Here is a 26,791-nt window from a genome sequence, read left to right on the forward strand (position 1 = left end):
AGTCTAAGGGACTGTGCCAAAGTTTTAATATATATATATATATATATATCTCACACACACACACACACACAGAGGGAGAGAGAGAGAGAGAGAGAGAGCAAGGCCCTCCAGGCCCATTGCCTCAACATATGCATAGGATTTCCCACTGGTTATTGTGTGAACCACCCCTGAAGGTTTGCAGAGTCAAACCCCAAAAAGGTACTAAAAATATTTTGAAGTAGAAAAAGCCATTCTGCACAAAAGCAACAGTCCATGGGCTCTCAAAAGTGGCCCACAACATGTTAAAAGCCTTTGATTTATGGCCAGCTCATCTTTCAAGGTATTAACTAACTGAAGGAATGTTGGCTATAGAGGCTTTATTATCCACCTGAACAATCATGGAATAACATTCAGTTCAGGCCGATGTTTCATGTTGGATCTCAAAGCAAGAAATCCCCGCCCGCTGCAATGTTTCCGACCCCCAGTTCACACACGAAGATATCATCAAAGCAATTTCTAACTGATTTGCTTCGGTACATTAAAAGCCTCCAAATGAATAGCACATTTCCCACTCATGGCGCCACATCAACAGGAGCTTGTGTGCTGCTTCTCAGACAATCTAATATATATATATATATATTTCATAATGGAAACAAGAATGCTGACAAGGTCTTTTCCTTTTGTTCTGTGCAATTAGTGTGAGTGCTAGTAACTAACCAGAGAGGCAACTCCAAAAGGTCATGGGCATGAATGCCATAGGATTCGAAGTTCTTATGGTCCATTGTACATGCAAACTTTCTCCAGGCACCCAGGGTTTCTAGGTGGAGAAGAGCATGCCAACAGCAAGATCTTCCTCCCTCCTCAATTCCAGACATGATCTTTGCGAGTTATCCCAAATCTTAAAAAATTAAGAATGCAGCCAACCGTGCTAGGTTATTTGGAGAGGGGGGAATGCTAAAAGCAACAGGAGAAGTGGTTAGATTGTCAGATTTGACTAGAGAGTTTCATGACAAAAAAGAGGGACGAGGGGTCCAAAGTGAGATTGGAAGCCACGCCCCCTAATGTAGGAACGTGTCAAGGAACAGTAGAAAGCTCAGTGGTACCTAGGAATGTCAGAGAATTCCAGCAAAAACAGAACAAGAGTAGAAATTGGCGATGTTCGCTTATCATCCCATGTCTGGATCAGGAATCAGTCCATTACTGGTATTCGCTGTTGTTGCTTTCAGTCTGCAAACGATACATAATTGACTATGTTTCGATTGCACTGAAATGAATGGGGTGGAATAAAGTAATTTATGTAGTTGTATGTAAATTACATACATTGCATTATTTCACCACAGTGGACAGCGAGACAAGTAACGTGGTTTTTGGTGGAAGATGAACTGCAGGACAGAAACAGTGCTGCATGCAATGAATACAGAGTGAAATGGAAAATGTTGTCTTCTTCAGTCCCTAGTGTCAGAACCTGTATTTTTTTAATGATTTCACTAGGGTTGCTCAGCCCACCAACCCCAGGCACTCCATTCCCCTTGCCAAACCCCCTCACAATACCCCCCAGTTGCCCACCCACCTATCAAAGTTAGCCCAGAGTGGGAATAAAAAATGGTTCCCCGCTGCTGGTCTTAATGCATTAGTGTGAGTTAGACATGGCTAAGCTCCCCTCCCTTCCCCCCTTTAGACCTAGCTGAGCCCCCTCCCTTCTCCCCTTTAGACCTGGCTGAGCCCCCTCCCTCCCTTTAGACCTGGCTGAGCTCCTCCCTTTCACCCCCTTAGATCTGGCTAAGCCACCTCCCTTTTCCCCCCTTTGGGCCTGGCTGAGCACCTCCCTTTCCCCCTTTAGACCTGGCTGAGCCCCTTCACTTTCCCCTCTGTATTTATTTTATTTTATTTATTTATTTATTTCATTTTTAAACCGCCCATAGCAAATAGCTCTCTGGGCGGTGAACAAAACAAGATTAAAATACAATATTACAATAAAATTACAATAAAATCAGCAACAAGTTAAACGGAAAAAAAATTAAATGAAACACATTGAACATTAAAATGCCTGGGAGTATAGCCAGGTCTTAACCTGGCGCCTAAAAGAAAGTACCGAAGGCGCCAGGCGTATCTCCACAGGTAGGCTGTTCCACAGTTCGGGGGCCACCACAGAAAAGGCCCTAGATCTAATAACAATCCTCCGGGCAACCTGATGAGTTGGTACCCGGAGGAGGGCCTTGGATATTGAACGAAGTGAACGGGTAGGTTCATAGCGGGAGAGGCGTTCCACAAGGTATTGTGGTCCCACACCGTGTAAGGCTTTATAGGTCAAAACCAGCACCTTGAATCTGGCTCGGAAACAAATAGGCAGCCAGTGCAGGCGGGCCAGGACAGGTGCTATATGCGCAGACCAGCGGGTCCTCGTTAACCACCTGGCTGCCGCATTTTGCACTAGCTGAAGTTTCCGAACGGTCTTCAAGGGCAGCCCTACGTAGAGCGCATTACAGTAGTCCAGTCTCTGTAGACCTGGCTGAGCCCTTTAGACCTGGCTAAGCCCCCTGCCTTTCCCTCTTTAAACCTGGCTGAGCCCCCTCCCTTCCCCTCTTTAGACCTGGCTGAGCCCCTTCACTTTCCCCCCTTTAGACCTGGCTGAGCCCCCCTTTCCCCCCCTTTAGACCATCCTGTCATTCCTCTGTGGCTTGCTTGAGCAGATCCCTGCCACCTCCTCCCTCCTCAGCTGCTGAGATGAGCCAGGGAAGCTTCTCTACTGGTGGTGGTGGGGAGGGGGCTGCATGGGCCCCTCAAAAGGGCACCCCCCAATCACATGGCTTGGAGGAAAGGGAGGACTTACTGTTGTGATGCCAAGATGTCCCAGGAGCAAGCTCCATGGCTCGCCCTGGCCACCACAACCGCTGCTCGCTTGCTGTCCCACCTGCTTGGTCGCTTGCTCTCCCCCCTGACTTCCCCCTACCACCACCATGCAACCTTTTCTGAGTCACACATTTTGTTGTGCTTTCTCCCTCTTCATCCATGTTTTGTCTGTTTTTCCTCTGTGAGAAAGGCACAGAGACCGGACCTCATCTGCACCGTATATTTAAAGCATTTTATAACAGTATCATGGTTTCCCCCTAAAAGAATCCTGGGACCTGTAGTTTATTAAGGGTGCTGAGAGTTGTTAGGAGATGCCCCTATTCCTCTCACAGAGCTACAGTTCCAAGAGTGGTTGACTAATCAGTCCCTCTTCCAGGGACCTCTGGGAATTGTAGCCTTTGGGGGCAGTTTTTTTTTACATTGGTCCTTTCTAGCTGGCAGAGTCTGGAGGCAGTTGTAATGATAGGTAAGGGGACACTTGCACCAGGCAGTCGATTGGGACTTGCTGTGAGTCTTCTTCACGGTCTTCTTGTCACATTTGGTGCCAAATGACACAACTCCAGATTCCTGACATTCCAAATCAACAGCCATGAAGTTCATTGCAGATGTTTAGAAACGTCCGAAAGGCACATTTGGATGACAGCCAGCCCAGTTTATTACTCAGATTGGGTTTGCAGGCTTTTCACAGCTAGATGTGCATGGCTGTTTCAATTATTGTGAGAGTCCCTGTGCAGAAGTCATTTTTTTAATTTTACACTCATGTACACACACACACACACATTAGGCTGCAATCCTATATCCTCCTGGCCTGCAATTCCAACCCTGGTTTCCTGGGAGTAAGCCCCACTGAATTCACTAGGACTTACTTTTGAATACACATAGTTAGGATTGCAGCCTTACTTGGGAGTATCCAGTGGGTCTTGAGCTGCGTACACACCATACATTTAAAATATGTTCCTTCACACACACAAAGAATCCTGGGAAATGTAGTTTTTTAGTGGTGCTGGGAATTTGTGAGCTGTAAACTACAGTTCCCGGCATTCTTAGGAGGAAGCAATGTGCTTTAAATGTATGGTGTGCGCACAGCCTTATGCTTCAGTTACGTAATGTGTACAAAAATGTGTATACTGGGCCAAAGTGTGCATAAAAATGCACAAATTTAAATGCAAACTGAATTGAATTTCTCCCCCATCCCTAATACTGAGTGCCCTTAGCAGCCAGAGAATGCTGACTTACTTGGAGGCAGTAACTTCCATTCTGAGCTGTATTAATCACAATCAGCACTGTTTCCATTGCTCTGCAGTTCGGTTTCTGACAAATACTGTTACCCATCTCACTGTCAGCTCTTTAACATACATTATTTAATGTACTCAATAATTTACATAATTTTCATTCATTTCAATATAAAGGAAACATAAAAAAATATCAAAAAGTCATTAATTATGCATCGCTTATGGACCTAAACAAAACACAGCAATAATGTTAATGAATAATAATTGTATCAGTTTGACTGGTTTTCATTCCTGACCACAGACAAACCACAAATGGCAGCAATTTTTGCTCCATTTTCGTCAGGACTATCTGAAATCCCAACTTGGGGTGGGGGGACACCAGGTGGTAAGAGAATGGAATGTAGTATTCTGAACAAGTACATTCCGCAGCAACATCATAAGCATCATTATTGAAGACTTCTATTTTATTTATTTCTAATATTTATAGGCCACTTTTCACCTCAGAGGGTCACCAAGCGGTTTTCAGAATAATCAATGCATCAGTCAGATAATATGGTCTTTGAAACAAACAAAAACCATAAGCAAAAACAAATTCCTCAAACACTGGAACAGAAAGGTTTTTGTCAAGTGCCTGAAGTTCAAGCAGGAAGGGGCCTGCCTGATCTCACCCGGGAGGGAGTATCACAGAGTCAGCACACAATACTAAATGCTTGGATCCTGGTAGATACTGGTTGCACATTTGAGCCATGGGGGCCAATAAACAGAATCAGGGGATGTCCTGTGTGCAGTCAGGGATTTGCAACCAGAGGCCATGCATGAGCAACTGAGTGGCCACCAGTGTATCCCTGCTGCGAATATCTAAACTTTCCTTTTCTCTTTTTTCATCTTTTCACTGTTCATCACAGTCTGCGTTTCAAATGGAAAAACCTACTCCCACGGAGAATCCTGGCATCCTAACCTCCGGTCCTATGGAATTGTGGAGTGTGTGTTATGTACTTGCAATGTCACAAAGCAAGAATGTAAAAAAATTAATTGCCCCAATCAATATCCCTGCAAGCATCCAAGGAAAGTTGAAGGGAAGTGCTGTAAAGTCTGCCCAGGTATGGATGACAATTGTTGCTTTGGATTTAAAAGGGCGCCCCAAGCCCAAATCCCAGCCCCTTGGTCTTTTAGCAACTTCAGAATGGTGAACAGATAAACAGCCCCTGCATGGCAGGTGTTATAAAATTATTTAAGTTAGCGGCAGGGAACTTTTTTTCTGCAAAGCAGTATACCCAAAAATCTATGGATGGTGCAGAAGCCTACCTTGCACCAATGACACTTGGGATAACAGGATCCTTGCTAGGGGGTGACATTTCTCTCGCTCCAATATTTCCTAGGAACATATATTATTTTTCCACCCCATCTCCACTAATCCAAGTCAATGGAGAGATCTTTCTCTCCCAGGGAGAAGAGGCTACATAAAAAAAAAATCTGGGGGGCGGGGGGAAGAAGCCAGTCCCCACCAATGACCTATGGGGTAACAGGGTCCTTGTTGGAGGGTGACATTTCCCTGGGAATCCAGGCTCTTTCCCCTCACCCCACCCCATCCCCTATGATTCCTATTGCACTCACCCCACAATGATAATGCTAGAGGACAACCATTACACCTATCAGTCTGAAATTTGGGAGGCTTCATCCCCTCAGAAAGATTGACCATGTTGACAAATTGCATTCATTCTGGCAGAAAATGAAAACGTTATAGACTTTTCTTTTTTACAAAAACTTTAAAGGTGCCCTACATGAACCTCCCCCCCAAATGTTATCTGCCTACAAATTGGCAGGCTTAATCTACTCTGGAGAGGCTGCTCTGCCTGCAAATTCCATCCACTTCTGTAAAAGGAAAAAAAGTAGTAGCCATTTTTAGGTTTCCCATTATAGTGAATGGGAAGAGAATAAAGCTTCATTTTTAATAAACCTAATTTGGTTCCGAATAAAGAGTCATATTGGAAGGATAGAGAAGCGACTCCAAAACAGATCCGGCTGCATCCCAAAGCTGTAGCTACAGATACAAATCGCATCTTGTGGCCAGAGCCCAGCCATACTAAAAGTACAGGCTTATATCCCCAATTATGCCTTATAATACATGCATAGGGCTATTAATTCATAAATAACCCTTCCATCACTGTTTAGAAATACAAGGAAACTAACAGGAAGTACAATGGGCTTAAGCGTGTGCTTGATGGATGCTGACAACCATCTCTCCTTTTGCTCGTGGTGCAACTGAACAGAGAGATTCAAACAATATTCATTTCAGCTTATAAAGATTCAGATTCTGAGACCCCCTAGTTAGAGTGTCGGGCTGTGACAGGGAGTCTCGAGTTCAAATCCCCTTTCAGGGATTTGTTCACTGAGTATTTTAAGCGAGCCGCACACTCTTAGGGTCAAGCTAAACATGATCTCAGCTGTGTCGTTCTTCCTTCAGTGCAGGGTGGGTTTTTTTAAATTAAAAAACCTGCCAGTGAAACCCCCCTAATCCATATCAGGAGGGGGGGTGGAGAGGACTTAGCTTTTTGTCCAATGTTGCGTTGGGATTTGCCCAATCCATGCCTGCAATTTGCATTGCCAAAAAAAGTTTTCTTTCATTTCAGTGGGATACAGTTTGCAGCTGTGGGATGGGGCTGACCTGGACTGGGACTGCAGGGGGAGGAGGTTAAATTCCCCTTACTCTCTGCACTTAGGTCACTGTCCAGGTTAGGGATCCCACCTTGGCAATTTGTGTCTGGGAGCAAAGCTATAAAAGCTACAACTACATAGGTAAAGCTTGGCCCTCAGTGTAACCTACCTCACAGGATTGTTGTGAGGACAACAGAGGTGGGGGGGAGGGCATACACTGTGTCATGGAACCCTTGGCGGAAAGGTGAGATTAAAACGCAATCAATGAATAATATATGAATGCATGAAACCTGTTTCCTTACAGAAGAAACTGGAAGTCAGAATCCTGACAGCAAAGAATATTTCTGTGGTGAAGAGACACTTCCAGTCTATGAAGCTGTTCTCACAGAGGAGGGAGAAACAATACGGAAAATAGCCTTGGAGACAGATCAGCCACCCCAGATAGAAATCCACGTGTGGACCATTACGAAAGGTGAGCAGAGCACAATCTCTTTCCATGATGATCAGGGGGTGGGGAGAGAGACAGTTATGTTACAGATCAGTCCTAACCATGTTTACTCAGAAGGAAGTCTTATTCAATTCAATTCCCAAATAAGCAGGAGTTAGGATTGCCATTTTAGAGCAAATGCAGTGGAGTCATGTGCTTTTCAGAACTTCAAGCAGGAGGTGGCAACCTGTGGTTCTCAGTCAAATTTTGGGTAGGTGACAAGGAGGGGGAAAGAGAGAAAGACGTGAGAGAGAGAGAGAATGGGGGTGGCAGAAAGTAAGAGAGACAGAGAAAGGGGTGACAGCAAGAGAGGTGTGCATGTGCGTGTGTGTGTGTGAGTGAGTGAGTGAGAGAGAGAGACAGAGAGACAGAGAGACAGAGAGACAGAGAGAGATGGTTAGCATGTGGACCCAGACACATTACTCCTGATGTAATGTGACGCTTATCAGAAGAAAGGTTCTCCATTTGTGACTTAGGGCTCATCTACATAGGAGCATTTCTTCTTAGGAAATATACTTCTTCTACCTTCACTTTTCATTTGCATCGTCCACAGTTCCTGCTCAATGTTATCTGTCAATCACTTTTTCCCATTCATACAAGCAGGCATTCCTCTGGGGAGGATTAGTCTCTCTGTTTCCTTGTGGTCCCGCCCTCTAATTATTATGGTTGCTTGTCAACCGAGCATGCTCAGTTTGGTCTACCAGCTATACTAGGTTCCATTTTTTTAAAAAAAAACAGCCTGGAAGTGCAATTATTTGTGTTTTCACTGGTATGATACAGCTGAAATACAAATATTTGCTAGAGCAATGTTATGCTTTTGCACACAAGTTAGGGGGGAAAGAAAATAAAGGCACTTTTGCAGCAACATAAAAAAGGCCAGCAGAATGGAGGAGAGTAGCTGGCAGTAGCTTGCCAGCCTACAGGAAATGAAATGCACGAAGGGAGGAGGAACGAGTGGGTGTGGAGAGTGGAATAATTGATACATATACCTAAAAGCATCAGAGCAAAGCATCTGCAAAGCACTAGAGAAAGCGAGTGAAGACTTTTCCCCCTTCCCTTTTCATGTTATCAGTGGATTGGGTTAGTTCTGATATACAGGGGGGAAACTGCACGATAGCTTCTGTTTGCCGGTAAAGTCATGTGAACCATGCAGATTTAAAGGAGATGTGAATAGCACCAAACATACAGTAAACCACCACATAGCCCTTATATCCATCTGTGAAGACAGCCATCGGAAAGCAATCTTCTCCTCAACATTCTCAATCCTGTGGCTATTTGTTATTTATTCTTATTTTTAAAAAATAATTATAACCCACCCTGTACCAAATTCATCTCAGGACAAGACGCATGAATACATTTAAAACAATTGATCCATTCACAAAACAAAAGCAGACAGAACAATAAACAACAACCTGAAAACACAGACCAGCCAAGTCGTATGATTACAGAGCACATTTGGCAGTTCATAAATGCCTGAGAAAATAGCCAGATCTTAACCTGACACTGAAACTGAGCTAAAGGTGATGCCAGATAGAACTCAGAGGGGAGGGGAATTCAGAGTTGGGGCATGCTACAAAGGAAGCCCTCTCCTGCATCACCTAATAAGAACATAAGAAGAGACCTGCTGGATCAGGCCAGTGGCCCATCTAGTCCAGCATCCCGGTCTCACAGTGGCCAGCCAGAAGCCTGAAAGCAGGACTTGAGCGCAACAGCAACTCTCTCCACTTGTGATTCCCAGCAGCTGGCATTTGGAGGCATACCTCCTCTAGCAATGGAGGTAAAACATAGCCATCATGGCTAGTAGCCATTGATAGCTTTATCTTCCACGAATCGGGCTAATCCTCTTGTGAAGCCATCCAAGTTGGTGGCCGTCACTAATGGATAGCTCCCAAAAGTGAGATGCTAAGAAGGGCTTCCCTGAAAGATCTCAATGCCCAGGCAGAACCACAATGAGAGAGGCACTCCATCAAGTATCTAGGTCACAGTTTGCCAACATGGTGCCCACAGGCATCAATGTGCCCACCAGCACCTCCTATGCCACCCACAAAAGGTCTTAGTAAATATCCCTTCAAAAATCCCCAGTACACAAGAGGCCGTTTGCTCTTCCTGCTCAGTCCCTCTTTGCACTAGTTTAGCTTCTCCCACATTGAACCCCCCCTTTAAACATGCCCAGGTTTCATTGGATATTAGGATTGGATGAGTAGAGAAGAGGTGCAAGGGCTTCTCGCTGGGAGCAATTCTCACAGTGGCTGATGTAGGTACCGTTTCCCCATTAATGGGGTGACTAATGGGAGGCATGTCTGCATTATTTTGTAGACTCCTCTCCTCTCTTCTTCTGCCCTTGCAGATGGAGCAGCTGTTATGCTAAACCCACACAGCATCCAGTTGTGATATGCGACTCCCTCACAGCCGTGATTCTGTGATTGGTCCAAAAAGGTTGCCCAACCCTAGTCTAAGTCAGTGGTTCCCAAACCTTTTCCCCCACAGACCACTTGAAAATTGCTGATTGTCTTGGCAGACCACTTAATGATTTTTTTTTCTGCCTGTTGTAGCAACTGTAATGCACTGTGCTAGACACAGTATGCTGTTTCATTGTATTTTGTTGCTTTTAAAATTTCTTGTGTTGTATCGTATGGCAGATTGCATTCTATAGAATTCAAATTGTAATTCAAGAAAATACAATATAAGAAATTAAAGAAGCAAAACAAATACAATTAAAAATCAATATGAACATTTAATGCAAACATGCTACGGAGCACCTGAATGAAGCTCACAGACCACAGTTTGGGAACCCCTGACCTAGGTTAATGCCTCCCCCCACCTCCAAATGTGGTATTAAAAAAAAATTCTGCATCCTAAAGGCACTAGAAAGGAAACACGCACCATTAGAGTCTTTTGGTACCTTCAAAGGCGAACCGATTTGTGACAGAACTTTTCATGGAGTAAACAATGGTGGGCAGTGTTCAACGTCGTGGGATATACTTCTTGTTTTAGAAAGCACACAGGATTGTGCCGAACAACTGCAGGTTTCGACTTTGTCTTATCTTTTAAAACATTTCAGCATAGAAAATATGCATGCCTGCTCCCCCAGCTGATAAGGGATTTGCTTTTACTTATACCGGGTTGAGCTGAAGCTTTGTGGGTAAACCAGGGAAAGCTTGTTATCAGATCTGCCTGTATGAGAGAACTCTGACACTGAAACAAATGGAAACAATTAAGGCATGTTGAAATCCAGACAATTACTGGTACACAATGCTGCACAACATGGCTAGGTTAACTAGTGATTCAAGCTGTGCAATCAAGAAGGCCTGGTGCCAATAGGCAGGAGATGGGTCCTTGAATGTGCTCTTCTGTCTGTTTTCCTGCAGGTATCCTGACTCGCTTTGATACAGAAACAGTATCCAAGACTGAATTCAGAGAACTTCGCCATTTCAAGCAGATCACAAAGACCACCCTGAGTAAGACAAACTTACTTTGATTTTTCACAAAAACTCTCATGCATACACACACACACATATATATACCACATACAGAGTCCAGTCCTATGCGTCTTCAGTCCGATGTAAGCCTTCCCTGATGTTAGTGGGATTTACTCTCAGTTAAGCATGCATAAAGTTGCATACTCAGTCTACTTGCTGGATTAAATGTGCCATTATCCCCGAGACGTTTGGATTTGATAACTGTATAAAACAAAATTGTCAAAATCAAGCACATTAAACAAATCAGCTTATCTTACCAATGTGATTATTAGGGATGGAAGGATATGTCAATTTTGGTTCCCTCAGTTTCTCATTTTTCCAATCTGAAATTCTGTTCTCAACATTTCTGTAGCAATTTGTGAATTTTTGCTTTAAAAAAATCCTCATGAAAATTCTCCAGCATGTCAGTGCAAATTTCTCCTACTCCGTTTTTGTAGGCAGTTTTGACTAATGTACACAGTTTTGCAAGCAAATCCTCCTAACATAATACATTTTTGCATGATATTTTCCCTATTATATTCACTTTATGCACAGTATCCCCTAATATTATTCATTTTCATAAACATTGTTTGGTTGGAGAACTTCATGGCAAAGTTTGGATAAGCGTGGATTTCAAAGGATGGCTGTGGTTTGGTTCTCAGATTGTTTCAGAAAGTGCGAATTTGATAAATTCGGCTCTAAATGCGAACCAAATCAAATTTCTCCCCAACCCTAGTCATGATACAGGGTGCCTCTATACCGTCGCTATCTTGTGGGAGGAATTCAAGCATATACCAGAAGTTTAGGTTTGTGCAGTTAAGGGCTCTGTCACCCTAGTGCAACAAATCCAATTTTCAAAATAATCAGACTTTTTGTGGTTTGGAAAGCAGTGGAGACAATGCTTTGAAAAGTGTAGGATGACTAATGGGAAGATGTATGAACACCCTGCAAGCAAATCAGGATGAATGCAGAACAAATGCTCATTGTCATATAACTAGCCCAAAAACAAATGAGAACAAATGCCCAATAAAGATGAGATTTTAATCTAACTTCCATATAAAACCTGTGCAAGGAAATCAGCATGAATGATCAAAACAAAGATTGTTTGGAGGGTTCCACAGTCTGACCATACCAAGAAAATTCCAGAGCTGCAACTTTGCAGCATATTCTGATCTTCATTTCATTAGTGTGAATCAAGGGGTTGTTTACATGATCAGTTATCCTAGACAAACAATCCCTTGATTCTTTTCAGCCTCTGATTTGTTTACATGTGCACTGAGTGAGTCAAAATCTGATGAAGTCTACTGCGAGTCAAGAACCACTGGCAAAATGATTAAAATGATCTTAACCCATCTCTTTTTAATTCCTGGAATTTCTGATATGTAGAAAGTGGGTGGAATACACTTTTCCCTAGAGCCAAATGGTAATCTGACCAGAAATAGTCAGCAAGGATTAAAACACCCAAGAATTCCTTGTCTGTGCTGCCAGACACCTTTGCTCTCAAATTGCAGTCTCTGGATTTTTTACGGTGTAAAGAAAACTTTAGAGGTATCTGAACAGATTCCACTAAATGATCATGATATAAAAAGGAAACCATTTGCCTCTGTCCAGGAGCAGACAGCGTGGTGAAGCTGCACCGCTCACCTGGCCTCCCTCTGGTTGCGTTGCTGCAGCATAGCAAGATGGAGAGGGGGAAGGGCAAGGTGACAGTGAGGTCACCGAGGTGCAAATGCACCCAAAGGAGCCACAAGATAGGCACCTCACTGTCTGTGCATTGCTTCATATGTTTCCACAGTTAGGAAGCTTTTTAGGAAGAAATAAACAGCAAACTGTCATCATTCCCTCTTTTTCTGGTGTTCAGGCTATGAGTGTCCTTGCACCTGTTGCCAAAACTGTGCCACACTTGCACAACAAGGAAATAGGGCCAATCAGAGGAGGGACCAGGTGAGCCATTTGGCCTGAGGCCTCAAGCTCAAACGAGTCCTCAGATTTGCACACTTATAATTTTTTTGGCATTTGATCAGTTTTGCAGTTTGCTTTTATGTGCATCGGCCCAAAATGTGGCACACTCTCTCCACTCAGAGATGCACATTTAAGCAAATAAGAGACTTTTTGTTTTGTTAACTGATATAGATTTTTATTGCTCGTTGTTTGCTGCCTGGGGCTCCTTTGAGGGGGGGGGAGATATAAATTTAATAAATAAATAAATAGATTCCTCATATTCAAGAGTTTAAAATGTTCATAAACATTAATAAATGTGTCGGTTCTGATGGCACGAGATTAGACCATGACAAACTGTGATGAAGAAGTGATAAAAAACCACCACAACTAGGAGCTGGTGCTGGATCAAGTGTGTGTTGCTTTTTAAAAAAATGTTGCTATCACCTGGGGCCTGAAAAGCTGAAAGTGGCCCAGGTGTCTCTGGATCACTGAGGGCGTCTGCTTAGAGCACCCTTTCCCAACCAGTGTGCCTCCAGATGTTGTTGGACCACAACTCCCATCAGCCTCAGCCAGCATTGCCAATGGTCAGGAAAGATGGGAATTGTGGTCCAACAACAGCTGGAGGCACACTGGTTGGGAAAGGCTAGCTTAGAGACATGGAACGCTGACCAAGTATTGGTCAGGGGTGACGATGGTGAACCAGTGGAGAATGTGGAAGGGAAGGGAGTGGCTGGAATTCTGAACAGAAAGCTCTCCACATTGCAGCATTGTCTTGCAGGTCCCACTCACAAGGCTCATATAACCCATGAGGAAGTTCTCCTCCAACAGCCCCACTGATGTGGCTGCAGATAAAAGAAGGCCCTAATGGACTGCGCCCCATGTCTTCCCAGTTCATTTAAAGCAGGGGTGGGGTCAGATACACATAAAAAATGGAAATGGACTGCCTTCAAGTGGATCCCGGCTTATGGCGACCCCATGAGTAGGGATTTCATGGGAAGCAGTATTCAGAGGGGGTTTACCATTGCCTCCCTCTGAGGCTAGTCCTCCCCAGCTGGCTAGGGCCTGCTCAGCTTGCCACAGCTGCACAAGCCAGCCCCTTCCTTGTCCTTGTTGCAAGAGGAAATGTATCATCAAAAACAGAGGGTGTGGATTTACATAAAATGTACATATGCTTAATTTACATGTACCAATGCAAATTTAGAAATAATAAAATAATAATAACTACAATTTAAACAGAAATAAAATACATCTCACCATAGTGGGGATTGGGAAAACTGTGACCTGGTGACCTGTGTGCCTCCTCAGTCTGTTCTTCTGGTGCCAGCAACTTCAAGGCCCAGCTTGCTCTCCCTTCTGAGTGTTTTCTGTCTTTAAACCAGACATGTTAAAGGTGCTGAGAGTTGTTAGTAGACCTCTGTTCCCATAGATTCTTATAGAACTACAACTCCCAGAGTTCCCTGGGAAGTGGGATTGACTGTTAAGCCACTCATGGATTTTAGCTCATTTGAAAGATTTTATTGTACTTCTATAAACCTTGTCGTTCCCCTGAGCATGCCACTACCTACCCTTTGGTTCTCAGTGGCCCTATTTTGGCTTCATTTCTATCAGCACTTGCCATGTGAGTTTGCTAGTAGAAAGATTGATGGCCCCTTCACACATGCAGGTCATCACTGCTGCGCCTGTGTAAACCAGCAAGGCCCAAATGTTTTTGGAATGACAATTCTCTTGGGGAAGACATGAATGTATGGACTCTTGTCATCATTCTTGGAATCCAGATGTGCTTGCCAATGATTCCTAGTGCCCCTGTGCTTTTAACTGGTATCTCTGCTTTGAAGTGGTGTGGAATATTGTTTTGTTTTGTTTTGTTTTAGGCCAGTGGAAAATATTCAGTGAGGGAGAAGCTCAGATAAGCCAAATGTGTGAACGCCGAGTGTGCAGGACTGAGCTGGAAGATCTGGTAAAGGTTTTGTATCTCGAGAAGAATGAAAAGGACCACTGTTAGGAGCAAAATGCAAGAAAACCAACGAAGGCGTGGTTCTGCAGCTGGACTGCGGGCTTATTCAGCTTGTTCTAAAAGCCCTAAAAGCCAAATTTGTAATGCAAGTCAATATTCATCTCATGCCCGATGTAACTTGCTGCTTTGTGTATACATCTGCCTCAGGCCTTTCAAAATCTCTCCGAAAGTGGCTCTGTGTTACTGGCAGGAGACAAAAGGAGGGTTTCACTTCATCCAAAGGAGTTACGGCTTGACTGGTTTAGGGGGAGGTTAAATTTGGCAAGCTTAATGATCAGGAGAAGGCAAAGACAGTGTTCTAGATGCAAATCTTGAAATGATTCAGCTGTCATCATTTTTTCCTCCTAGCTTGAAAAAAACACACAAGGACAATTATATTGGAGAATCTGAAACATAAAACTAAATTTCAAAGTGCAAAGCACCTTCGACTTTTAAAGCAAAGCCCCCAGGGCACATGTTCAAATGTATGATATTGCCTTGATGCAGGTTGTTTGGTTTTGGTTTTTTTTTTCTTATGAGCAAAGGAGCTTCAGGGTGGGGGAGCAGGAGAAGAGCAGGCAGGGAGCTTAAGCCTCATAAACACACATATGGAGCCCCTGGGAGAGAGGAGGTGACATTGAGTAGAAAGAGCTGGAGATGGAAGAGTTAAGCCAGGGCAAGGAAGCCTTTTTTTCATCTGGAGGGTCGCATTCCCTCATGGACAAACTTCCAGAGGCTATATGCCAGTGATGGATAGGGTAAGGGATGTGACTCTTAATTTTTGTAGAGAAGGCTGCTGTCCAACCCCACTAGTTTCCACATCTGCAATTCTTCATCCAGGTGAGCAAGAGGCAGTTTTACACTTCGAGGACCCATTCCAGCCAGCCAAAAGAACTGTAGGAGAATATAGAGCAGGGTCAGTGAGAAGGTGTGGTCTAGGGAGATATTTCCTAGGGAGAGTCCTGAGGGCCAGATAGAGATGCTTGGAGGGCCGTATTTGGCCTCCAGGCCTGAGGTTCTCCAACTGTGGGATAAGCACTCCCTCTCCCTCCCTCTGCTTCTCCGGGAGGGGGTGTGGCCTTAGGAGACGCTCCCTGGAGAGGTCCCAAGGGCCAGATAGCGAGGCTTGGAGGGCCGTATTTGGTCTCCAACCCTGAGGTTTCCTGCCCATGGCTTAAGCATGCCCTCTCCCTTCCTCCTTGTCTCCACTCTTAACTGGCACAGGGTTATTGTTACATGCCTTTGCAGGTTGCCCATTAACTGTCGAAATAGCACAGATTACTCTATTTTTCTAAATTGAGGGAAAGATTCATTTTTAAATGGCTTTCACTTCTCTGCGCCTCCAGCACGTCCCAGGAATAAAATGTGAAAAGCCAGCTAAAGCTAGAGCGAAGCTGCATTCCTGTGGTCCCTTACAGCACGCATCTGGGCTACTAGGCAGCCTCTGTAAAGTCACAAACAAAAGGAAACAAGCGCTTTTCAGGGGCAAGAAAGATGCAGTAGGTCTAGATTGTATGTGGACCAGGTAGAAAAACTGGTTCTCCATTGATTCTAGAACACAATGCTGTCTGTGTGCAGCCTTACTTTAAAAAATTATTTCACGCAATACACCATCCGCTTTTGCTCTTACCCATTCCTGCAGAGGCTCATGAACAGTTTAATTTCCAAGCTGGTTTCATTCCAAAAGATAAAAGCTCATGGCAGATTGATTCTGCCTTACCCCACAAGGGGTCCATTTGAAAACATGTAAGCGGTCCCAACAATTGGAGGGGGGGGGCTGTCCACACCTGCCCAATGACATTGTGGGTGGGTGTATGCCAAGACTGCAAGGGGAGGGTTTTCAAACACATATCAAGTAACCATACTCACCCGTTTGGACAGCAGGATCTACAATCAATCTGGATTGACAGCAGCATGTTGAGGAGGAGCATGAACAATTCCATATTGAGAAAAATGACACTTTTGTGCTACAAATGAATAAGTGAGTATGCAGCCTCAATAACAGGTGCAGGGGCCTGATCCACATCAGGAACCTAGCAGGAGGGGGAGCTTTAACACTTTATACCTGCTGCAGCCCCACTCTAGATTGGGGGCTCTATGCCCACAATTTGCATACAACTCCCATTTATTCCAATGGAAGCTTTCCTCCCTATTCATAGATTGGGTGTGGGGGCCGAATTCAGGTTGGGACTGCAATGGGAAGCAAAGAGTTAAAGCGAGGCTGTGCGCAGTGTCCCCTTTCTTCCCCATGGCTCCAGTCTGGGGAGGGTTGACCCAGGGGCCACTCCCCCTGCCTCATAACCAGTTCTGAATAAGTTCAGGGGTGGAGGTAAATTTTAATTAGGGTGAGAGAAAAAAACCTAATTAAGCATATGGCTGGGAGGGGGGCAGACATTGTGTCTCCTTCCCCCCCCCTCCCAATCAAGAGCAAGGATCAGTTTTGCATGGTGCCGCTTTGCAAGCTGCTTTTCCAAAGGTTCACAGCCTCCACTCATCCGCTGTTGAGCAGAGACACTGACCCTGTGCACTGCTGCGTTGCAAATGACTTTCCTTCAGGAAAGCTGCTGGCAAACTGGCATCCACACCCTGCAGGATTGCTGCCTCTGCTCATCAGCATAACAATTCGAGGCTGTCCCGTCCTGACATGGCCAAGGCCCCCAAACACCTGAATGGGCCCAATGTAGCTCAATCTGTGCACCAGATGCACAGATAAGTTGAAGCTCCCCTTATGCCCCCACAAGGTTCCCAATAGGGTCCCCCACATACGCATCCCTGCTATTTAGTCTATAAAAGCCATCTGTGCAATTGCTAAGTAGTAACATTAAAGACCCTTCCAGACATGCCACTTATAACTGTTCCGTTTCCCCCCCCCCCCGGGGTTTTCTGCATGCTTCCACATGATGGTATCATTCCACTACTGTTTGGGACTGTTTCAGTCATCCATCTGCTTTTTTTCTATCATAAAAAAATCTGACATTTGTGAACGATCCGGTACGGTTCTGCGATATTTGTATTGTGTAGAAGGTGTTTTGCACCATTCCCTGCTTGTATGTGTAGCAACTTCTGTTCTGCACCTTTCCCCCATCTTTTTCAACAGGAGGCCTATCATTGTGGTCTTTTAAATGGGTAGATTGTTCACACTGACACAGAGAACTCAAGGAGTTCCTGCTGTCTATATTCCTAATCTTCCATAGGATCAAAATTCCAGAATACCCCCCCCAAAAAAACCTGAAAGGGCTATTGGTAACTTGTGTTCATGCTCATAATTCTGATATTTACTGGTTGGTCAGGAGAGAATGGAAGTGTGATGACAGGCACAGAACCTTTCTCAGTGTGAAACCAGCCTGTCATCAGTGCAGATGGAAGAAAGTGCAATTATCCTTCAAAAAACAGTGACATGCAACAAGAGGTGTGGACAGTGCACTACAATTCTTTTTTTAAAAAAAATTAATAATCAGAACAGCAGCTATTGCACTATCAACAATATGTCTAGAAGGGCCCCTAGTTTGTCCTGAAGAAAACGTCATTTGCTGCAGGAAGCCAGACTACATTGCCACCTATCATTTTAACTATGCCATATCCAGCTTCATGAATTCAGCTGTATTGACGTGTTCACTGTGATACCATTTGTACATATCTTTCTGAGCAATCTCCCTGCTGTCAACTTCTGTCCATAGTTTGATCCCATGTGAATGGTGGCCATTTTGGCTCGATTCATTTGCAGCATACCAATAAGGGAGACATCTCCCACACGAAGGACAAAAGTGACACACCGCACGCTAACGAGCTTTGTGGTAGAGCACACACCTTGAAGGCAGAAGGTCTCAGCTTCCATCCCTGGGATCTCCAGGTAGGGCTGAAAAAGAATCTGGTCTGAACCTCTGGAAAGCTATTGCCAGTCAGTACTGGAGACCAGGGACAGCCAGTGTGATGCACTCCTGTTGTTGGACTATAGCTCCAACAAGCACGGCCTATGGGCAGGGATGATGGGAGCTGTAGTCCTACAACTTCGGACAGCTCCTACAACTTCTGGAGGGCACCACATTGGCTACTGCTGGTGTAGGCAATACTGAGCTAAATGACCATTCAAGACAGCTTCCGATGTCATGACAAGATGACAGCCGTGGCTGATGCGCATTTGAAGCCCGCTATGTGTGCTTTCATAGGCAATGTTCTGCTTTGTCAGAACAGCAGCATTGGAAGCAACCCCTTGTTGATAATTCAACACAGCCAAAGTGGTCTACAAAGTGATTATTTTCAGGCAGAAGAGTTGGAAGCGTCAAACACCTCCCCCAATAGTAATTTAGGCCATATCCACACTATACATTTAAAGCACTATGATATCACTTTAACCGCTATGGCTTCCCCCAAAGCATCCTGGGAACTGCAGTTTGTGAAGGGTGCTGAGAACTGGGAGGAGATGCCCCTATTCCCTTCATGGAGCTACAATTTCCAGAGCAGTGTAACAATCAGTGCCTCTTCCCAGGGAACTCTGAGAATTGTAGCTGTATGAGGGGAATAGGGGTGTCTCCTAACAACCCTCAGCACCCTTAATAAACTACAGTTCCCAGGATGCTCTAGGGGAGGCTATACCTGTCAAAGTGGAGCAAAGGCGCTCTAATAGTATGGCGCAGATGTGACTTTAATGAGCGCTTAGGCCTAGTTCTTAGCAGATAAAGTGGTATACCTCTTTCTGGACTATACCACTGTGAGTGGAAGGGGTTTTTTTTGGAAAGTGTACAGTACTTGTATTATTGTTATTATTCCAAAAAAGGTGAGCTATCTTTTGTATTTGTGATGAGAAAGGTAGGACACAGACTGTGTATTTATTTGTCTGATAATGACTTTTTAAGGATAAGCAAGCTGCAATATAGTGAGTTTGCTTAAGATTAACAAATATACACTGTAGTCCAGGTTTAGGCTGGGTTTTTCTCTGTCCCCTTCCCACAACACATACTTGTAACCATTATTTATGTATTTGTTCTATCAGTTTTATAAGGTAATAAACTTGACATTGTTCCAAACAGGAAGGTTTCCTTCATGTTATTGTTGTTATGTGCCTTCAAGTCGATTATGACTTATGGCGACCCTATGAATCAGCGACCTCCAATAGCATCTGTCATGAACCACACTGTTCAGATCTTGTAAGTTCAGGTCTGTGGCTGCCTTTATGGAATCAATACATCTCTTGTTTGGCCTTCCTCTTTTTCTACTCCCTTCTGTTTTTCCAAGCATTATTGTTTTTTCTAGTGAATCATGTCTTCTCAAGATGTGTCCAAAGTATGATAACCTCAGTTTCATCATTTTGGTTTCTAGTTATAGTCCTGGTTTAATTTGTTCTAAGACCCAATCCCTTGTCTTTTTTGAGGACCATGGTATGCACAAAGCTCTCCAATACCACATTTCAAATTAGTTGATTTTTCTCTTTTCCACTTTTTTCACTTTCATGGGATGGGCCTAATTTGTGTTTCATTGTCTTCCTGTTTCATTGGAGAAATTATTTAGTATATTCATATTTGCTTAAGAACGAATGAATGGCCCTGCTGCATCAGGCCAAAGGCCCATTTAGTGCAGCCAGGCCCGGTGCCAGAGGGTGGCCAGGTTGGGCCTGGCCTAGGGTCCCTGTGGCCCAGAGGGACCCCTGAAGGGCCCCTCCTTAGAGTAAAAGGATAGTGCTCCTGTTCCGTGATCCGCAGCAGTGTTGGGTCCTGCAACCTAATGCTGCTGCTGATCACAGAGAGGAAACTCCCAGGCACCCCCTTATCCAGACAGCTTAGGCTTCAAGATGCCCACTTTGATGTCCCTGTATATATATAATACTGTAAATATGGTAAGTGCGGGTTTATTAGAGTAAATGAGGTAAGTGGACTGAGTGAGAGGGGGTGTACATGGGTTGGAATGTTGATGAGTGTTGTATTATGATTGGCTGAGCGCTTGAGTGTCTGAAGGTATAAATGAGAGGATGACAGTTGGGGCGGAGTTTGTTGGTTGGTTCTGGGTTTTGGAGGGGTGGATTGGATTAGGCGGGTAGTGAGGCAGGTTATTGACGACTAGAAACATAAAGAGTAACGCATCTTATGAAACCACATGCTTGTTGACTATACCTTTAAGTAATCTCTTTATTCCCTGTGTATATAAATAAATATTTCTTGGTTTACCAGAACTCCTGATCCTTTGCTGGGTTTCACAGACCAGAAGGGTGGGCAGGGCATATACCAAGGTTGGGAAACAGTATCAATGGTGGCAGGGGTGAAGAGATAGTGTAACATCATCAGGTATCCAGAGCAACCCAGGGCTGTATTCTTTATAGGCACAAAGATACAGGGGGGTTGTGGCCTGCAAGTGCACCCAGACACAACGTATCAATAAGCCAGGAGGAGACTAACACACAGTCTCAAGGCAATATTGTTTACAGGGAGTGTCTGGTGGTGCTGCCTAGCAGTGGGATCTTGTGAGATCTTTGCGAGAGCCGGGGAGAGAAATGTTTTGAGAGCAGGACCCCGAGGTGGGACCGTGACAAGGCGGTGACCACAGGAAGGGGCCTGACACCCACACACGTGCCCCACCTACCTCTCCTGTCAGTGTGAACATTTGTGTTCATGCCTGCCATCACCCAAGATGGTGGCAGGGGCTTCCCTAAGGGTCTGACATCTCCACCACTATCTTGGTTGATGGTAGGCATGCAAGCTATGTGCACATATCTTTCAGACAACACAAGAGGTGGGTGGGATGTGTGGGTGGGCTTATTAGCCCAATGCCACCTGTATCAGGAGTGGGTGTTGGGCTAAGACACTGCAGGCCCAGGGCAGGCTGGTGCCCAAGGGCCCAGTCATGCCTGGCATCAGACCTGAGTGCAGCATCCTGTTCTTACCAGGGTTTCTTCTAAGCATTTTCCCCCCTGCTGCCCACCCTCAAACTAGTTCAGTAATTAGTCCCATAATATAAAGGTTATAAAGATTTGAAAGGAACATTATTTATCTTAATTTTCTATTTCTTTTTAGTGTTTCTCATCTGTTTCTTTTTTAGAAATTGCCTGTTGTTGTTATATGCCTTCAAGTTGGCTACAACTTATGGCAACCCTATGAATCTTTTTCTGGATACATTCATAGGGTTGTCATGGTAAGAAGTATTCAGAGGTGGTTTACCACTGCCTTCCTCTAAGCCTACAGCACCGGTATTCCCAGGCAGTCTCCCATCCAAGTACTAACCAGGCCTGTCCCTGCTTAGCTTCTGAGATCAGACGAGATTGGGTGTGTTCAGGGCCGCCTGGTCATAGGCAGAAATTACCTAGCTCCTTATTAAATCCCATATGCTCACTTGCACAAAAGCTTATTTCACACTGCAGGGTTTTTTTATCATGGCACAAAATGTGTCTAGCTGCACATTAGAATTAACCCTGGCTCTTACAGTGGCCAACCCAATGCCTCTGGGAAGCCCATAAGCAGGACATGAGTACAACAACACTCTTTCCACTTATGGCTTCCAGCCCTCCTCCAACAATGGAAGTAACACATAGTCATGGATAGGCTTATCCTTGCATTTCTCTATCCAAATTGGTGGTTATGACTACATCCTGTGAAAGTGTTCCTGTTTTATTTGTAAGATGCTTACAAACAGGGTTCGCCAATCTGGCACCCTCCAGAAGTTGTTGGGCTCCACTCCCACCAACTCCAGCCAACATGGCCAATGGTCAAGGGCTGACAGGAGCTGTAGTCCAATGACATCTGGAGAGTTGTCTACTCTTGCTTAGGAATATAGGTAGAGCTCTGGAGAATCAGACCAAAGGCTTATCCTGCCCAGCAGCCTGTGTGCCACAATGGCCAATTTAGGGCCCTCTGTAAGGATTTCCCTTGAAAGCACCCTTGAATTTAGAAGGCCATATGCCAGGAAGTTACAAAGTGCAAGCAGTCACTGTCTCTCTGCTTATGAATTTCCCAGCTGAGAATTCCACACATTTTATTAGTTTATTTTCACCAGAAAAAGACTCTGAGACCAAGCTGGTTGCATTACTTCTGTTATAGCAGGTGTACGAAATCTTTGGACCTCCAGATGTTGCTGAACTACAACTCCCATCAGCACCAGCAAGTATGGCAAATGGTCCAGGATGATAGGAGTTATAGTTCAGCAACATCTGGAGAGCCAAAGGTTCCTCGCACTCCTGTAAAGGAGAAAGGCCGCTGTAAATCTAAAACTCACCAGGAGGTGATCTGACCATGACACAGGGACTATTTTAATGCCCACATCTTCAGATCACCCTCACCCTGCCCTGAGAAAACCAAATCCAGAATGTGACTGAACCAGAGCCAGACTATCTATCAAAATTTACCATGGCTCAACTTGGAGGTGTGCCTGGCCTCCATCTTGTCTGAGGTCCTTTGTCCAAAGTCCTTTGTCCAAAATAAAAGCAATGTAACAAACAAAAGTTAATTGGAGGTGAAGAGCAAGGATGGGCCTTTGCTGAAGACTGAATGGTCAGCCTGGGTGCATCTGAAGTTGGGATATGCAAGCAAGAAACCTGCTCTACTTTGTTAAGTTAGCCTGTGAGTTAATGGACTTATTGAACGGTAAATCTGCTTATCCAAAGGGATATAGCCAAGAGAGATCCTGTGGCTATTGGAACTCTTTTCAGGAGAGGTGCCCTCCTCCTCCCCATGCTAGAGCCAAGGAGAGGCTTGTGTTTTTAATCCGGGGGGGGGAAGGCTGGGAACTGGAGACAGACAGATAGGCTTGTTTGCTCTCTGTACCCCCAAAGCTATGGAGCAAGATGTGATGGACTGTTAATGCTGTCAACCCCTCCATCTTAAGCCCAGGTTGGAATGTGTGTAAATAAAAGCCATATATCCTATAAGACACCATAGTCTCCACTGAGCTTCTTTCCAAGGAAACCAAACTGTGGGTAAGCATGGGAACCCCTAGAAGTCTCACACTGCTCGGAGATAGGGGTGGCACGCAACAATATCTATAGCAAAGAGGAAACCAAACCATGCTTGCGCATGGTAAGACAATATGGCTTTGTTGAAGATTTCCCCCCCACTAGCTGGATTTCCTTGAATGTTCTACGAAAGATCTGTGGATTAAGGAGCTACGGCCTATAAGAGCTATTTCAAACTGTTTCCTTCAGATCACAACTGCACCTTTGTGTTTGTTCTACTTTAGTGGGAAGCTTCAGTCAGGTGTAACAGATGTGGACTGCTCTTTTGAAGAGAGCTGTCCACATCAACTTGTGTGATGTTCGCTAGGATGTTCGCCTTCTGTGTTCACCAAGAATCATTCCGCTTTTTTTCACAGAGGTCTGCTGATGCAAGGGGACACACAGAAGTGTGTGTGTGTGTGTGTGTGTGTGTGTGTGTGCTAGAATTGTAGACAAGCCCCAGCAAATGACACATTGTTTGATTAGCAGGAAATTCAGGACAGATAAAAGAAAGTGCTTCTTCACATAGCACTGTGGTGGGTGAGAAATTCAGTTTGGATCACATTTTAATGCAAAACTTTCTGAATTGCACTTCCTGAAACAATATGCAGATCAAAACACAGCTACCCGCCCATATTTGCACCTCTCTGAATTCTGCAGTGCAGTTCTACAACCAAAAGAAGGATATAAAACTACACATACACACATACAAAAATGCATTTTGCTGGGGGAAATTGCTTGCCAAAATGTGTATATTACGCAGAATTGTGTTGAAAATGTATAGTAGGTGAACTGCATCCTAAAATGCTGATGAATTTTCAGGCAGATTTGTTTTTCTGGAAACCATGGTGAACTTAAGGTTGGGAAAAAGAACTAAAATTAACAGATTTGTCCATCATTATACAGTGCACAATTTACCCATGGAATTCACTGCCACAAGAGGTGATGGACAAAGGCTTAGATAACTTTAAAATGCTTGTTAGTCATTACAGCTAATGGAGGTGGAGGCAAATGCAGCCTCTCAAATATGTATCCCACAACCTAAATATGATAAGGCAAAGAGGTCTGAATTCATAACATTTTCAGAAAGCCAGTGTCCTATATTATCCACCATGTTGTCCTTAGAAGAGGCTTAAATCTCTATTAGCCTGTGCACACTTATGAACGAGAAAGTCTCACTGAACGATAAGGACTTGTCCTTATTAACATGTTGCCTGATGAGCATTTTATGTACTTTGCATTGTTCACTGCTTTCATTTTTTTTCCTGGTTTTAAACTGGTCAACTGCCTGCTTTGGATGGGGTTGCACTCCCCTGAAAAGGGTATTTTATCTCTGAGAGTTTTTCTTTGTAAAAAGCAACTGATAAATGTAAATAAACACCAACACAGTGAGCCATGCTTCTGAGTAAACATGTATTGTATTGCATTGTTACTCTGCTATACTCACTGAGTGGTCTTGCTCAAGTCATTAAGCCAAATTTGCACAATGTAATCCATGTTCCCTGAATGCATGGATGGGAGAAATGGGATTGCACCTGCTAGCTTCACCTCTGACATCTTGTGTTCAGCTGAAGATATAGTAACTGTAGCCTCTGCACATGTGCAGGGGGGGCTGCCTTTTGCACAGTTCATGATGGTGTAGTGAGAGCTTCTGTGCCTGCAATTTGGGCATGAAGTCCCAGTTCTCCAGCCCATGTCTTCACTGAATGACTGAAAAGAGTTCCGGTTTGTCTAGCCTTCCTTACAGGGCTGCCCTACAGCAACACTGCTTCTCTGAGCTCCTTGGAGGATGAGTGAAAAATAAATAAGTAGCTATACAACCCTTTTGCAGCAATGCACATATCACTTAGTGTACTTGCTTGAACCCAAGTTAGCAGCAGGACTAAAAATTGAGTCAAATGGGAAGGAATAAAACATGGTACATACAGGCCTCCATTAACAGCTATGCTTCAAACTACAGGCAAAGCATTACATGGTTGTAGGGCTCCTCCTTAGTACAAATAACCACCACACAACACCCTCCTTTACACGAAAGGGCAGGATTATAGTAAAAAAGGTTTATCAGAAAGAATGCCTCCTCCCACATTGACCACATTGGCGGTGCTAACATCTTCTGTGGTTCAAGGGGTGGTGGCTCCCAACTTGTGGAATGACCTTCCTTCTCTGAGGTGTATCTTGGGCCATCACCGTATGCTTTTTTGATGATTGGTAAAGACTTTACCCAGGCCTTTTGTTGAGAGGATGTCTTCCCTCCTCCTGCATTGCTGTGTGTTGCAGTACTGTCTTGTTCTTGTGTTATCCTGATGCTGATGGAGGTTGTGGTTTATTTTATTATTTTAATTGTACTTTGCACTTATTATCAATGTGATATTTTTGTAACCTACCCTGGGAGCATTTGATGAAGGGTGGGCTATAACAGGGACAGTAGAGGCTGGGGGTTTCGCTGTCAGTGGGGCAGTCAATCCACTTTAGTTTTAGTCTGAACTCAGCACCTTGGACAGCTCCTTGAAAGTTTGGACTAAGACATTGGAGCCATCTGCCTCAACTGTGGAGGGATGTGCTAGAATTCCAAATTCCATCCAAATTTGGTACCAAATTTTCCATTAATTCACTTATTCTCTATGATTGTGCATCAGATTTTTATGTAGTGGTTTTCTATAGCTATTTTCAAAATGGATTTTATATCAATATTAAGAATAAGAATTCTATTGATATTCCTTTCATGTATTAATATTTCCTTTCATTTATTGACTTTGTTCTTGGCTAGCAGGCAAAGAATGAACTCAAATCAATACCGGCCTGTTTGGTCAACAAAATGCTTTTGAACCAGCACCAGCCAACAGATCCCATCCATATAAGTATGTATATATAAAATATGTTGCAGTCCTTCTTGACGACCTAGCTTTCCATATGAAAAGAGTACTTTACAATGAAGCAGGTGAAGGCTCTCCCATCTGTGACTGAAGTGATACATCAGTGAAAGAGCCGTGCCACATTCTGTGCTTGCCTGACTGAAATCACCCATAACCCAGTTTAAGTGGAAGTACAACTTACCAAGTCTAAGGGTTTTGATTTATTTACAAACCACAAAAGCCCGCAAAGCCCTGATATTCAAGCTTTATTTGTCAACATCAGCAATAATATTTAACTCTCCCATTCTGTTGCCATAGGCATTTGCAGAGCAGTCTTAATTCCCTCATTTACCTAGTCCTGAATAGTTCCGTGGCATCAGCATGAGTGCAGTGCAGTGCATTTTGGGATGATCATAAGTCTGTTTGCTCTGGG

General features: G+C 44.2%; 1 protein-coding gene and 1 pseudogene across 1 annotated transcript in view; one reads left to right on the forward strand and one right to left on the reverse strand.

The window, feature by feature from the left end:
• CHRDL1 (chordin like 1) overlaps positions 1–19,602 on the forward strand; it is a 64,424-nt gene extending 44,822 nt beyond the window's left edge. Inside the window, exons 9-12 of the mRNA XM_061598832.1 lie at positions 4,967–5,161; positions 7,021–7,188; positions 10,572–10,661; positions 14,474–19,602. Of these exons, the coding sequence (XP_061454816.1) occupies positions 4,967–5,161; positions 7,021–7,188; positions 10,572–10,661; positions 14,474–14,604 (584 nt within the window). The 3' untranslated portion in view covers positions 14,605–19,602. The remainder of the gene's footprint in view (positions 1–4,966; positions 5,162–7,020; positions 7,189–10,571; positions 10,662–14,473) is intronic.
• Positions 19,603–21,755: 2,153 nt separating this feature from the next.
• LOC133371577 (5S ribosomal RNA) lies at positions 21,756–21,873 on the reverse strand (annotated as a pseudogene).
• Positions 21,874–26,791: the final 4,918 nt, after the last annotated feature.

Source organism: Rhineura floridana, chromosome 16 (assembly GCF_030035675.1).
Source record: "Rhineura floridana isolate rRhiFlo1 chromosome 16, rRhiFlo1.hap2, whole genome shotgun sequence".
Classification (NCBI taxonomy): Eukaryota; Metazoa; Chordata; class Lepidosauria; order Squamata; family Rhineuridae; genus Rhineura; species Rhineura floridana.